The sequence below is a fragment of the Hetaerina americana genome, unplaced genomic scaffold (genome assembly GCF_022747635.1).
Source record: "Hetaerina americana unplaced genomic scaffold, ioHetAmer1.1.p SCAF_1, whole genome shotgun sequence".
NCBI lineage: Eukaryota > Metazoa > Arthropoda > Insecta > Odonata > Calopterygidae > Hetaerina > Hetaerina americana.
This window is the reverse complement of record NW_027286069.1, coordinates 48,027,609-48,041,960: the sequence shown is the minus strand read 5'-3', so window position 1 is coordinate 48,041,960 and position 14,352 is coordinate 48,027,609. Positions and strand designations below refer to the sequence as shown.

The window sequence follows — 14,352 nt, the reverse complement described above, 5'->3', positions numbered from 1 at the left end:
CATCGGACTTTTTTGTGCTTTTAAACCAAGTCATAAAGACCAGTGCAGAAAATTTTGAAATATTCGAGTGTCCACACTCCGATGTTAACGTGTTCATAGAATCCCCGTGCGTGGACCTGCATCATCGGTAGTAGAAGTCCGGCGTACGCTTAGATTGCTTGAGGTGGCACGAAACGTTGAATGTGACGTGTGCCGCGAGGATTAATATCATTCAAAACGCTTTCATAAAATATTACGCTATGTCTTCAGATGAAGGCACTGGTCGTGTGAAAGGTAAAGGAGATGCGGGAAAAAATAGAGGACCTCGTGAGTGAAGGAATGCGTAAATAGTAAGTGCATTGAGCGGTAAGCTGCGTCGAAACAATCTTAGGATTGATAATCGGGGAATTATTTTAAATCATATCGATGGATTTTATATTTAATTTTTATGGTAGACTACCGTGCATGCATTCCACCTATCTTTATATTTTCCAACTTGCCCATTCGTGGCCTCCCCCTTCCTCACTTATCAAAAGGCTATCCCTCAACATTAAAGTCTTCTTCAGTATCCCATCGCCAATGAGAATGCTCTTCATCCACCTGTCGTGCAACCTTAGGATTTTGTGCGCAATGATAAAATGAGAACCATGGAATTGACCTGCATCGCTAAATATGGATTACCTACCTACCTCAGAATGGACGGCTGATGTGCCCGATACCAGTCACGATGATCAGTGAATACATAATATCAAAGAGGTCGTGTAGATAAAACAAAGAAAACTATTTAGATAATGAACGCATTTTTACTAAGAATAGCCGTTCCACAAGGTCCGTTGAAATACGGAAATCAGATATGGTATAGAGTATTCCTTACGCTGTGGAAATTCCGTATTTTACCATAAATCATTCCATTATATACTTTTTAACTTAATGAACGCATATTGCAATGTATTTTTACGACTATATATATATATATATATATATATATATATATATATATATATATATATGCTAAAGTTGTTCTCAGGATCATAAACAAAAGGATAGAGAGTAGGGCAAACGATTACTTAGGGGATGATCAGTTTGGGTTTAGGAAGGGGAGAGGTACGCGTAATGCCATTGCAGCAATGAGATTATTAATCGAGAGGAATACTATATAGAACACAACCAGGAGGTATTTGCCTGTTTCGTAGATTTCGAAAAAGCGTTTGATAGAGTGAATTGGGAAAAACTAATGAGTATATTGCAGAAAATAGGAATAGATTGGAGGGAAAGGAGGCTAATCCGCAACCTGTACATGTCTCAGACTGCTCAGGTGCGGGTGGGAAACGGGGAGTCAGGATGGGCAGTGTTAGGAAGGGGTGTAAGGCAGGGTTGCCCATTATCACCGTTGCTGTTCAACCTGTACGCAGAAGAAATGATCAAAGAGGCATGGGAAGAACTCGAGGTAGGAATGAAAGTGGGCGGGGAATTCGTAAAATCAGTTAGGTTTGCTGATGACCAAGCTTTAGTTTGTCAGTCAGCCAAGGGGCTGCAAGCATTGCTTAGTGAATTGGAAATTCAGTGCGACAGGTATGGGATGAGAATCAATATTAATAAAACAAAGGTTATGCGATTTTCTAGAAAGAAAAAGGCCAAGCTTAACATTAAAATAGGAGGGCAAAAGCTAGAGCAGGTAGACCAGTTTACGTATCTCGGTAGTGTTTTGGACCAACACGGTCAAAGTAGTAGGGACGTAAGGAGAAGAATTGCGCTAGGCAAAGAGGCTTTCACAAGGAGGAGGGAGTTGATGACGGGGACTTTGAGTAAGGATGTTAAGAAAAGACTCGTAAAAACTTTGATATGGAGCGTAGCTATGTACGGCGCGGAAACGTGGTCATTGAAGCAGGAGGATAGACGTAGACTGGAGGCTTTTGAAATGTGGGTGTGGAGAAGAATGGAGAAGATGAAATGGACAGAGAAGAAAACAAATGAGGAAGTACTTGGTATGGTGGGCGAAGAGAGCGGTTTGTTGGGAGCAATCCTATGGAGGCAGGAAAAGTGGATGAAGGGGGTGTTGACCGGCAGTGGGATGTTGAAGACTGTGATAGAGGGTAGAATGTTGGGCAAAAGAGGAAAGGGAAGGAACAGGATAGGGATGTTGGACGGGATGAAGGGAGGAAGAAAGTACTCGGAGATGAAGAGGGACCTGATATAGAGAAGGATGATGTGTTTTGCTAGGGGTCACAAATTATTTAATTAGTAATTATGTCCATCCAAAAACCTACCTTAACCGGTAGATTACCTAATAATAATTATATATATATATATATATATATATATATATATATATATATAATAATGCGCTGACACAATATAACACAAATAGAAAAGAATAGACACATTTAAAAGAACACTCGCACGGTAAATTGTTCGAGCTTTCGGCCCTCTCAGAGGCCTTCTTCAAGAGAGACTGAAAATATGCTATTGCAGGGGAGAGGGGAAAGAGCTTGGAGAAGAATTGGACTGTAGGGTTTTTAGGGCATGACGTTCGTTCATGGAGAGGTTATTTTTCGGTCTGAGATGTTTTCTGAAGGATTGATTGGAAACTTTTTCGATAAGGAGACGTATAAAAATTTCGACAGGATGGTTACTAGGAAGGGGTTTTGGCTCATGAAGTTGAAGGCACCATCATACGCCAATCTCTTCATGGGCCAACTCGAAGAGACTTTCCTGTCACAGCAACCCCTTCAACCTCTTTTCTGGGTCCGCTACATAGACGATATTTTTATTCTCTGGACACATGGCTCTGATTCTCTCAACAATTTATTATCCGCCTTAAATTCATCTTTCACTGTTAAATTCACCTCTTCCATTTCAGACTCCACCATCACCTTTCTTGACACAGACATCTCACTTCAAAACAACAAATTCACTACTTCAGTACACATCAAAGCCACTAACCATCAGCAATACCTACACCACACAAGCTGTCATCCTCAACACACGAAACGCTCGATTCCTAACTCTCTCTCTATCCGCGGACACCGAATTTGCAACACCACAGCCACTCTCAACAAATACCTTGCCAATCTACACCTTGCACTCCTCAAACGCGGTTACCCAGAAAAGTTACTACGAAATAAAATCCACCGTTCCACCCGACCAAACACACCACACAATAACAAGCCCACATCTGACGCAGGACTCAACCTTTGCACCACCTATTACCCCGGATCACACAGACTGAAAACCCTCCTTAAAGAACTGTTTCCAATTTTACATGACAATGACGCGACCTCATCCTTACTACCCCAATGCCCATCTATCGCATACAGACGACCCGCCAATCTCAAAAACCTTCTGAGATCCACCAACCCTTTGGCGCCCCCCCCGTGACAAATTTCCCAATATTTCCCCAACTTGCAACCGCCCCCGATGTAAAACCTGTCCTCTTATTATGCCTACTCCCCTCTCCCTACATCCCCTCATAGCCCCCTCACCTCGTTCCCACGCTAATTGCCTCTCAAAAAATATTATTTATCTTTTATCATGCAAGCATTGCACTTCCTTTTACATAGGTGAATGCATTACCCCCTTATCCATCCGAATGAATAATCACCGGTACTCCTGCAATTCTGCCTCACTCTCTTCTCCATCTATCCCTTCACACGCCAATTCCCACAACCTTTCATTCGACCAGTGTTTTGCTCTAAGCATCCTAGAATCCCTACCTGATTCAGCCACCAACATAGAGGTGAGAACTCGTGAATCCGCCTACATACTATCCTTCCGTTCCTTTAAAATTCCCACCCTAAACCGCCATATTTAATTTCCCTCCCAGCATTCCCTCCACACCTCCCCTCCACGCCCATAGCTCTTTCCCCTCTCCCCTGCAATAGCATATTTTCAGTCTCTCTTGAAGAAGGCCTCTGAGAGGGCCGAAAGCTCGAACAATTTACCGTGTGAGTGTTCTTTTAAATGTGTCTATTCTTTTCTATTTGTGTTATATTGTGTCAGCCCATTATTGTGCCGCTCGTGTGAGTTTTTCCGTACAATCGTTATATATATATATATATATATATATATATATATATATATATATATATATATATATATATATATATATATATATATATATATAGGGGTCAGGGTTTGCTAGGGGTCACAAATTATTTAATTAATTAATTAATTATATATATATATATATATATATATATTACCACCGCCTGTGATTATGTATGTATGGTCGTGAATGAATCCTGTGTTTGGTCACAGCGTGAAAAAAACATTGTCTGAAACATGGAGAATATAATTAATAATTTTCTAAGGATCACTCAAATAACTTGGAGCAGACCTCATCTCTCTTTGAGTTTTAAAAAGGGAACTTTTAAAGAAGGTGCATAATCTCCATTCTTCAAAATGAGACCCTGGGATGTCAATCTTATGGTGCCTTCCTGAAGCAGCAACAATGCGAATTCGCCTTCGAAACTTACGCCTACTCTTATTCCTGTTGTAAATGGATTGCCATTATCTATCTCTTTTTTATATTATTTGGCACTAAAATGTAATTATATTTTCATTCAATGTATTCGACGAAGGGTTAGATGGAAGAAGGGACTGCGACAGTCTCAATCTCGTCCGAATAAAGCCGAATTATCATAATTATTATTCCTGGTTTGGGTGAAGTAGACACTCGGAAGACATTTAAATCTTAACGACCCTCGAAAGATACTTACTTTTATTTTAGTACTCATATATGACCTTTGCCGACTCAAGGACATGCATTTATTATAATCTCACACATAAATATGAATACATGCCTTTCCTTTAACGCCTGTTAAATAATTTATTCGTTGTTTGCGTCTACTTGCCTGCTCTGAAAGAATTCATCAAATTTCAATTGAACAATTCCTTCATTGGGGAAAAATTTGATAAAATCTTCGAATTTCCCAAAGTTTAATAGAGAGAAAATTGGGTGTCCACCGTTTAGCCGAAATAAGATTTATAATTAATGTATGTCCACCGTTGGGTGGATTTCATGTGGTCACCTTCAATAATGGTCCCTGAACCAGTACAGACGATAGCACAAGCAATCCTGCGCTCGATTAATGATAGTTGTTATTTCCAAATGATGGGAAAATATGGCTAATTTAACTAAATCAAATCAAATCTAAAAAATAATGCTCCACAGTGGCTGCGTCATAATATACAACAGTAGTGATACACTATCGGCACTGTTTGTATGGCTGAATTAGATGTAATGCAGTCCACCACACTTGCCCTTTAGGTAGGTACACTCCTTCGTCGTTGGTCGGCATTTGGCCCATGGTGTACGTAGCATCTTAATGCTAACGGGATGAAACATTCCCTCTCTTCATTTGTTTGTCTTTTTCTGTCGGCGTGTTTAGTTTGCCTTGAGGCACCTGATTCAGTGCCCTAACCAATTACCGGAGAATGCTGCCAGTCGGCCGATCTTACTGGTCGGGTTCCCAGTTGAGACTGGTTTGGGATTTCCCTTTTCTGTCGTCTTTTATAGTTTCTTCGGAAAGAGAATATGCAAAAGAAAGCCGATACGCATACATTCACCTCATTTTCTGTGCGTGCCGTTATTTTATAAGCTTTAAAGCCAGATCAAACTCAAGGGCTCGGTACGTGACGTTCTGGTAGCTCGAACCGCGCACAAGTTTTTAAGTAAACGAGTTTTCTTGAATTGTTTAAAGTAGCGAAATAGCATTGGCCGTGGGAAACTGACCAAGAGCAATGAAATACTAAATGAAAATTAACTAAATAACCAAGACTACATATGCATTGCCAGGATATTTCTTAGTTAAATTTTTACGCTTTTCATGAAATCTTTGATGGATTTCTCATTTAATTTGATTTGAAGGTCTTGAGTATTTCTACGTGGTGATATAATATCATCATTTTTTATGCGAATAAAGAATTATTTTATTTCAGTTTTAGAAAAAAAGAGGAAATGTAATATGATAACCTGTTGATTTTAACGATTTTTTATCATGTATTGCTGGATTCTAGCATCTGGAATCTTTTCTGGGAATATTTTAGCCTTAAGGCTCTAATGAAGCTCTTAAAATAGACCTCTAAAAATCAAAATTTATTTTTATCGTTCTTCTCGTGTAACTTACATGAAATACCTCTATTATTCAAGAATATTAGATTTTATTGTTCCAAGAGGACAGGGATTCCAGGATTCTTGTCGAATAAATAAATTTCATAATTAGTTTCATATGCTCTGTTGAGAGATATCTGTAGTTCCTTGGAATTTTGTAATCGGTCGTAGGTCTTCAGAGTAAAAGACAGGTGTAACGAAATATTTAAATAGCATTAAAGAGTAAACGAGTGAATGAGGTGTTCGCTCGCTTTAATTATGCCGTATTTGGAGTTCGCGGCAGTTATTTGGGATCCATGAGAGAAAAAGTAATTTAGGGTTTGGAAAAATCTCAGAGAAAATCTGCTTGATACAAGTAAGTATGTTAAAAAAATTATTACGAGCCATGCTATGCTATGCTCATACTAGAAACGAGTAAGTGTGACGGATTAGCTGGAGGAATAAGATAGGAATCCCCAAGTGATCTCAGCACGGGCAGTTTCTAATTCTTCTTCTTGAAGAAGTACTAGTTCTCATTACTGTAGTACTTATTCTTTCTTCGAACAATGCATAACCATTGCAAAATCAAACAAAACCGCTCATACCGTATCAATTCCAAATACAAAATTTCAGACTTCACTCGAACACAGCCATTATTGCACGGTGTATACGGTTGTCAGCTTACCTGGGTTTATATGCGGTGCTACAGCTTCCATTGGGATGAATGAGCTTTGGTTTCCACGTCATAACCATAAACCTTCGATTCGTCTCTAGGCTTGACCCCCTGGAGCAAATTTGGGTCGTCGCGGACAGAGTCATTGGCAATGTTAATGCGTTGCTGTTTTTAGTCGAAATTGATCAATTTTGGTACGAATTTCGCGGCGACCCGTGTCATGCCCAAATCATTGGTAAAAATCGAATGGCACGAGCCAATCGATATGTTTAGGTCCTCAGCAACTTCTCTAACGGTGATTCGACGATTGGCCAATGCTATTATCTTCACTTCATCAATGTTTTCGTCTGTTGTTGACGTGCTCGGGCGTCCGGCACGCTCTTCGTCGTTCACATCTTCTCGGTCCTCTGAGAACATTTGGTACCACCGATAGTCGTTGCTTCGGTCCAAGGTAGATTCTCCATATGCCGCAGTCAACATTCGGAAAGCGTCCGCGCACTTAATTTCGTTTTTCACGTAAAATTTGATACAGATTCTGTGATCCATTTTTTGGAACAGGCAAAAATCGAAGAAAAGCCAAAACACGTCCCAGCAAAAGAGCCGTGAAAAATTAACGCAACATTCAAAATGGCCGAAATTTTAGGCATAAGGGAATATTATAAGTACCATGCATAACGCCACAAAAAATATCAAAAATCAAATATACGCAACCCGCCGAAATTAAAAATTCGCGATACTTTTTGGACAGACCGTGTATCTGCAAATATATGTTTATATTTAATTGAATATTTACTTTTTAAAGCTTGGCGTCGTGACTCCCCCCCTCCGCCAACATCCTTGTGTTGGCTTGCTGATTTACTAGAAATAGACGCCTAATTTTTAGGACATATGTCATTAGGGGCGGCAAGGAGTATCACGGCTGCGTGCCAGCCTGCTGGGAAAAATAAAACTTTTTGCCAAATAAAAACAGAAGGGTTTAAGGAACGATAGCTATTACCAAGTGAAAGAATTACCATTAGATAGGTAAAGAGTTGCTGTATAAAGTAAACCAATGTTCGGATGATAATGCTAATAAATGCGTGGTAATTACTCACTACGAACTTATGTGATTGGTTGAAACCTCTCCAATTTAAATTACCTTCGGATAATCGACTCTGTTTTCTTTGCAGTACGAAATGTTAATGCTGACACTCGACAAAAATTGAGCTCTCTAACCGATGTCCTTTGCTTCGCAGGAGTACGCGGAGACGGCAATGAACGAACTCCTCGGTTGGTACGGCTACGAGAAGGTGGACAGCCGTGACACACAGGGGCTGGACCTGCACCACTTCGCCTCCGTGTCCAGGCACGCCCGTCGGCACCTCGCCACCCGCCTCCCGGCCCACCACCATCCCCACCACCACCACCACCACTCTCTAGCTCGGCCCTCGCCCCCACACCCCTCCTCCTCCGCCCCGGGAACGCCCCCCTCGTCTCTCGCCCCGCCACCCCTCAGGCCGCCGCCGCACCGGCCCACCCGCCACACAGTGAGGACCACCCTCACCAAATTGCCCCCGCCGCCCCCTGCACCTCCCCATGTCCCCCCGCCCCCAGCCCCCCTGCCCCTGTCCTCCGCGGCGGATCAGCACGGTGGAGCGGACAGCGACGCCTCCTCCTCTCCCTCTTCCTCGTCGGCGGGGAGCAGCGGCGGGTGCGGCGCCCTGGGGCCGGCCTCCTCGGCAGGAACTCCCGAGGCGCCGTCCCCGGCACTCCTGGGAATCATCCGGGTGAAGAAGGAGCGGCCTGAGAGCCCGGGGCCCGCGACGCCCAACGGAGGGACACCCTCGGGTCAGTTGAGTCTCCATGGACAGCCTCGCTCCTTGTTTTCCTTTTCGAATCAATTCGCTGGTCGCACGAAGCACCCGGATACGCGATTCGTAGCAGCAATGTGACAACCTTTTTTCGGGGGCCGTGCTACAGAAATGTTCCTATCTTTCACTAGGAAACTTATAGTAAATAGAGACAATTTTTTCTTGCATTTCAGTTATTTTATTACATTAGAAAGTACATAATGTAGCTAAGATGCGGATATTTTCAATTAATTTAAAAAAATAAGTTTTTAATTACTTCAATAAAAAATAAATGTGAAGTTTCAAGTATTGTTTGATTACTTAAAAGAATATCGTCGCAGCGTAAAAATTAGTTGCGGCCACGGGTTTTGCCCCACAGTTTTATGAGGTCATGCATCGACTTCTGGAGTCCAGTTAATCGCGGTCTATTTTATCGTCTAGTCCATGGCAACGTCCGTTTATCGTGGCATAATATCGCATTCTCGCAAGAATGCAGGTTCAGTGAAGCGCAGACCTGCGGTTCTTTGTGACAGCAGCTGAAAACGTTGGAGGGATGATTACGTTCGAGAAGCTATCGGATCACCGCCCCCCCGGGGAACAACTAAGGTTTCGGAATTTGTCGCGCATCTTCAGATTAAAGGCTCGAGACTGCTGACCGTCTTTCCGCTTGAATAGTTGGGACAATGAAGTGGAACAACTTCAACACCGTGTTTATCGTGGCAAGATGCAAGTGTGACGGCTTCTCACTTGACACCATTCCTGGGTGTCGATGGGCGTTCATTGTGTTAGTTGAGAAAATCGTACGTTTGTTTTACGATCAGTTGAAGTTTCGTTGAATTAGAGTAGTAGTAGTTTTGAGGGGAGGCGACCGACAGCTGAGGTCATTTGCGCCATAGGGCATGGATAGGAAAGGATGAAGGGTGGAGAGAAACCCGGCGTCGGCATTAGCCTACTCTTTACGAAAGGCGCATTGCGATGGTTTGGCGCTCTATTGATGATTCAACTCTTTTGATATTTTACTCAGTGATCTACTCTGAAAGAGGTGCCGTTATATTGCTTTAAGAAATAGAAAACACTTGTGATACATATGTCTGTTACACTGAGTGGTATTTTTAAGCTACACAAATTTATATATGTTGAATCACAGGTTTTTTTGTCAACGTTGGGTAGCAAACAACAGTTCCCTGATTTACGCAATGTTTTTTAACCCATACGACGCATAGCATGAGGTTCTCTCTTGACAGTTAATGTTTACATACAGCAGTTTACACATTCCCATTATTCTGCCTTTCTTCCAAATTTCTGCCATGTAGTTGCAGTCTCCAATTTATTTAGAAGTAAGCAACTGTATGTAAAGGTGATGATATACATTTAAACGAACTCAAAAATTTTAATTCCGCATTAAAATCTTTATTAAGCGACCCAGGTTTCGTTGCTGTGAGATGAGTTGCGGAAAATTTTCCACGATTGGTCGTGCACGAGAAACATTTTTTTGTGGAATTGAAAAAATTCCCAAGTTCTTTTAAATCATGAAGTAGTTCCATGAAGTCACGCCGGAAACTGTTTCCTATTGCAAAGTAATGATAATTGATGTGTTGGAAGAATCTTACCCCATCCAATAATACTTGATCTGCAATTTGGTAAATGTGTGGATCCCTCTATTGAGATGAATAATCCTTAAATTTGCTGTTATGGTTATCCTTCGATAGTTGCTAAGAATAAAGGCGCGCTGTCGAACACAATGAATCACTGCTAACGTGACGAACGTACTAAGAGTATGTGAGTGGGGAAACTACTTCCACTTCAGTTTAATTAAGATTTATGTGTTAAGAAGACAACCTCGGATGAGGAAAGGAAGTAGTTCAGGAAATGTTGCATTTCACAAATAGTCGTGCTGTCTAATTCAGCCGTTCAAAAATTGTCTGGCAGTTAGGCTTCATTCGGCCATTTCGTGTAGGGCGAATTCCCAGAAGAAATTCGTTCTCATGGAATCGAATGTGGGACAATGATTGGAAAATTCTTGGGAAGAGCGAATAGCTTGAATTTTGATTCAAGGGTGTGGATCGGAGATTTATGGAGAGATCGACAAAGATGCTGCGGGGCGGAGGGGTACGGTGAGGGCTCGCAGAGTTGATGGGGACGTAGGCGGAAAGAGCTGGCGTATCCTCAGCTGAAGAACTAAAAGTGTCTTCGGAAGGAGGAAGTCAAAATTCCAGGGAAATAAAGATGGTAAGTACTCCATCCAACCACTCAGGAAAGGGAAAGAGAAAATAAAAAAATACTCATAAAATCATGTTAGTTCGGCGTTTATAAACAGTATGACCGTTATAAACATTTAAACCTCCTGCTCAACGATCGTATCGCGAGAGCAGTGAATTATGTTCAGTATGTTTCATCAAAACCTGAAAATTATTGAATTATCTTGGAATCGATTGGAAGCGGGGGGCTTATTGAAAATAATTAACTGGGAAATACTTTTGAAACAGGGGCTCTCATAAGAGTTAAAATTACCAAGAATATCAGGCATGAAAAGTGGAATAAAATGTATATATCACTGCTATATACAGTTGCAAATACTAATCTGAAGATTTAAAAAGTTATCGTGAAGAACAACAAAACTGCATGTGTTCTTACGTACAACTTTTGGTTTTGAGATTTCTCATCTTTTAAAACTTCGTATTGGAGAGAAATTAAATTTTAATTGTTTGACTGGTGAATTTATTTCTACCGATTAACCTAATATTTCCACAAAGAGTTTTTGTGTATCTCCAATTCGATTCTTAAATACATTCCTCTGTTTTACAGAGTAATAGTCATTGAAATAAAGATAAACATTATTTCTACCATATGGAATGTCCATTTATGTTATTGAAAACCAAATCAGTTTCATATTTCACATTTTTACATGAAAAATAGTATTATGAAGACGAGTAAAGAGAATAAGCAGTTCAGTGCTCTCACTCGCGTATTTCAGCCACAAGGGCTACTCTAGAAATATTACAGGAGAAGCTTCTATATTGATGATATTTCACTGTGCGGTTGAAAATTAATGCGCAAGTGATTACTTCTAAACAAAATAATTAAAATGTTGATTTTAATTGTTTTTATAGCATAAACAATCAGCCCAAAATCGATGGCTGATTTTGGAGCTATATATGCGCCTCTCTAAGTATGATACCCCAGCTACATGTAGTCATGATGAATAGCGTCAACAAAAAACTTAGCAATTCCAAATTTCTGTGTGGAGTTACGAAGTTTTATTTTGACTTTATTCATCGTGAAGCGATTTCATTTAGTAACGTTTAAAACGATTAATCGTACATACATGTAGCCAATTGGCATATCTTCTCTTCAAGTTAGATTTTTTGATACATTAATAATATTATAATTATGTGCGTTAAACTTAAATAAGAACTATTTTTCTAATAACATATCTTCAGAATTATTGACATAATAATATAAATAACAATCAGAGAGGGGCAATTTTCCCTTTCGCCTTGGTTCCGTGCATATCCTACGTAAGTTTGAGCCCTGAAAAAGTTTATGCGGCTCACACGGACGTAAATACGAAACCCAGTGCCATCAAGGATTTTCCGCTACATCTGGCCGCCTAGATCGACGGGATAAATCCTATCACAACCCCATCCGAGCTCTTTGCTCCCCCGCCCCCCCTCCTTCCCGGCGACGTCAATCGACGTCCACTCTGCGACGCGTAACCTTTATGAGGCTGCGGGATAGTGGAGCTGCACTGGGAAAACGAAGCGATGCAAATGAGGCGTCTGGGAACATCACCCGGCCCCTGTTGGCGAGCCAAACTCTTTGCACACGCCCCTACTCACCCTCCAACCCCTCCCCCTCGCCGATCCCGCGTTGGAAAAAAAATTGTCCGGGGGAATGGGGTGCCTCTCGACTCCCCTGGAAAGGGCATTCCGCGCCCCAGCCACCCTTGCCAATACACAACACCATACAATGCCGGCCACCTCGCCCCCCTCCCGTCCCTTCCCCCGACCTCCCTGCCTGCTCAGGGCCGGAAGGGTGCGCGGGGGAAATGTGGGCGGAAAGAGTTGAGGCTCGGGGGAAGTGGGCGGGGAGAGAGGTGGTAGGGGGAGTGGACAGAGGGAGTGGCGGGAAGGATTAGAGGGGCTTTACTCTGCGGGATGTTATTACGGCTCATTGCAGTACTCTCTCCCTCTCTCTCTCTCCTCCCGCCCCCTCCCTCCCCGTCCCGCTCCCCCACACCATAGTCTTTCTCCCCCCCTACATCTCCACCCCCACCCATCGCCTTCCTCGAAATCATCTCGGGCACTCCTCCATCCTCCTTGGGCCGCGAATTAGAGCGATCGGGAACATAAATCTCGCTGCGCCGTGTGGCGGGTGAACTATTATTGAGTTACTCTCCGGCCTGGCGCTCGTGATGGGGCAGGTCGGCCCGCGGAGAGCGTCTGGAGGGACGGGAGGATGCCGGAAGGGGGGTCGGAGCAGGGAAGGGGGTGTGTGAACGTCGGGGGGGAGGGGAGGGGGTGGTAGGCGGGTGGGTGGCCGGCAGGTGGGAAAGAGAGAGAGGTTTGCCCTCCCGCACTCCTCTCTCGCTCTCCCACCGCGGCCGTGCACGTCGCCTCCTCCTGGCCTCGCCTTTCCCTCCTCCCTCCCGATGGACTCTCCTCTCCTATCTCTCTCTCCCCCAATCGTTGCACTGTTTACTGGGACTCGTATCTCAGTCCGTCACTCGCTTCCTTCCCTCACATGTTTGTCTCTTAAACCCCCGGTGTCTTGTTCCTCTCGCTTTCCTCCCGCGGAAACCACACATCGGCGATTCGTTTCTGGGGAATGCGGCCTGGCTTTCTGGGACGGGAAATGGGTATGTACGTGGATAAATAATGCCAGCCCCGCGGAGGTGGCGAGGTGGAGAGAATTATAGCGCGTGGTTGTGTGCGCTTACTTTTATGTTCCCCACACAGTCTTATTTCATGGGCATGGTTGTTCGCCCTTAGTTTGTGTTTCGGTTGCAGCCGTGTTTAGATGCAACTAAAGGCCTCAGGAATACAAATTTCCGTATTTAGGCCGAGGTTTTGTGGTGTCTGAACGCTTACGGCAGAAGATTCCACTGGCGGTGCACAGGCATTTTCAGTTTCAGCAGCAGGATCAGATGATGTCGATGTGCTCAAAATGTATTACATCCACAAATGGCAATTTTTCTTAATATGTTCACGGAAAATTTCTGATTCCGTTTTTCGAGAGGCTTTTGCGCTTTGGCTCCGATCTGCAAAAATTTTCTGGGCGTATGCCGGCTGATTTAAAATTAATACTGTGTTATGTTGATGGTTGCTGTCAACTCGTTTTAATTTTTTCAGGATACATCTTATTATTCTGTAAAATAGTTGTTTAGTCGAAATTGCTATTTATTTCAGGAGACCTCATTATTCCTGGTTGTTTCGCCACGCATTTTGTCCGACGATTGAGACTCGTCGATATACTGTATTGTAGGCATGCTTTTCGTGCAACGGTATTAAATCAATTTTGATCAACGTGAATCATTTCTTTTTAGTCTTTCTTGGCATATTTTTGGAATAGAATGGCCGTTCGACCTAAATGAGTCCCTTTTAATGGCAATCTGTTTCTTAATATTTCGAGTTTCAACCCACAGTAATGACATTTCAGTTAGACGCTTGTTCATTTTTGTGGAAGCAATTGGGGTCAGGCACTCTGGTCGTGTTAGTGACTTCGCGGACTTAGTGAATGAATTTCGAAGGAAATATAATATTTACTTTTCACTGGGCCCT

General features: G+C 42.6%; 1 protein-coding gene across 1 annotated transcript in view; it reads left to right on the top strand.

Annotated features, from left to right (window-relative positions):
* Sobp (Sine oculis-binding protein) overlaps positions 1–14,352 on the top strand; it is a 148,900-nt gene that overhangs the window by 89,900 nt on the left and 44,648 nt on the right. Inside the window, exon 2 of the mRNA XM_071596106.1 lies at positions 7,979–8,570. Coding sequence (XP_071452207.1) covers positions 7,979–8,570 — 592 coding nt within the window. The remainder of the gene's footprint in view (positions 1–7,978; positions 8,571–14,352) is intronic.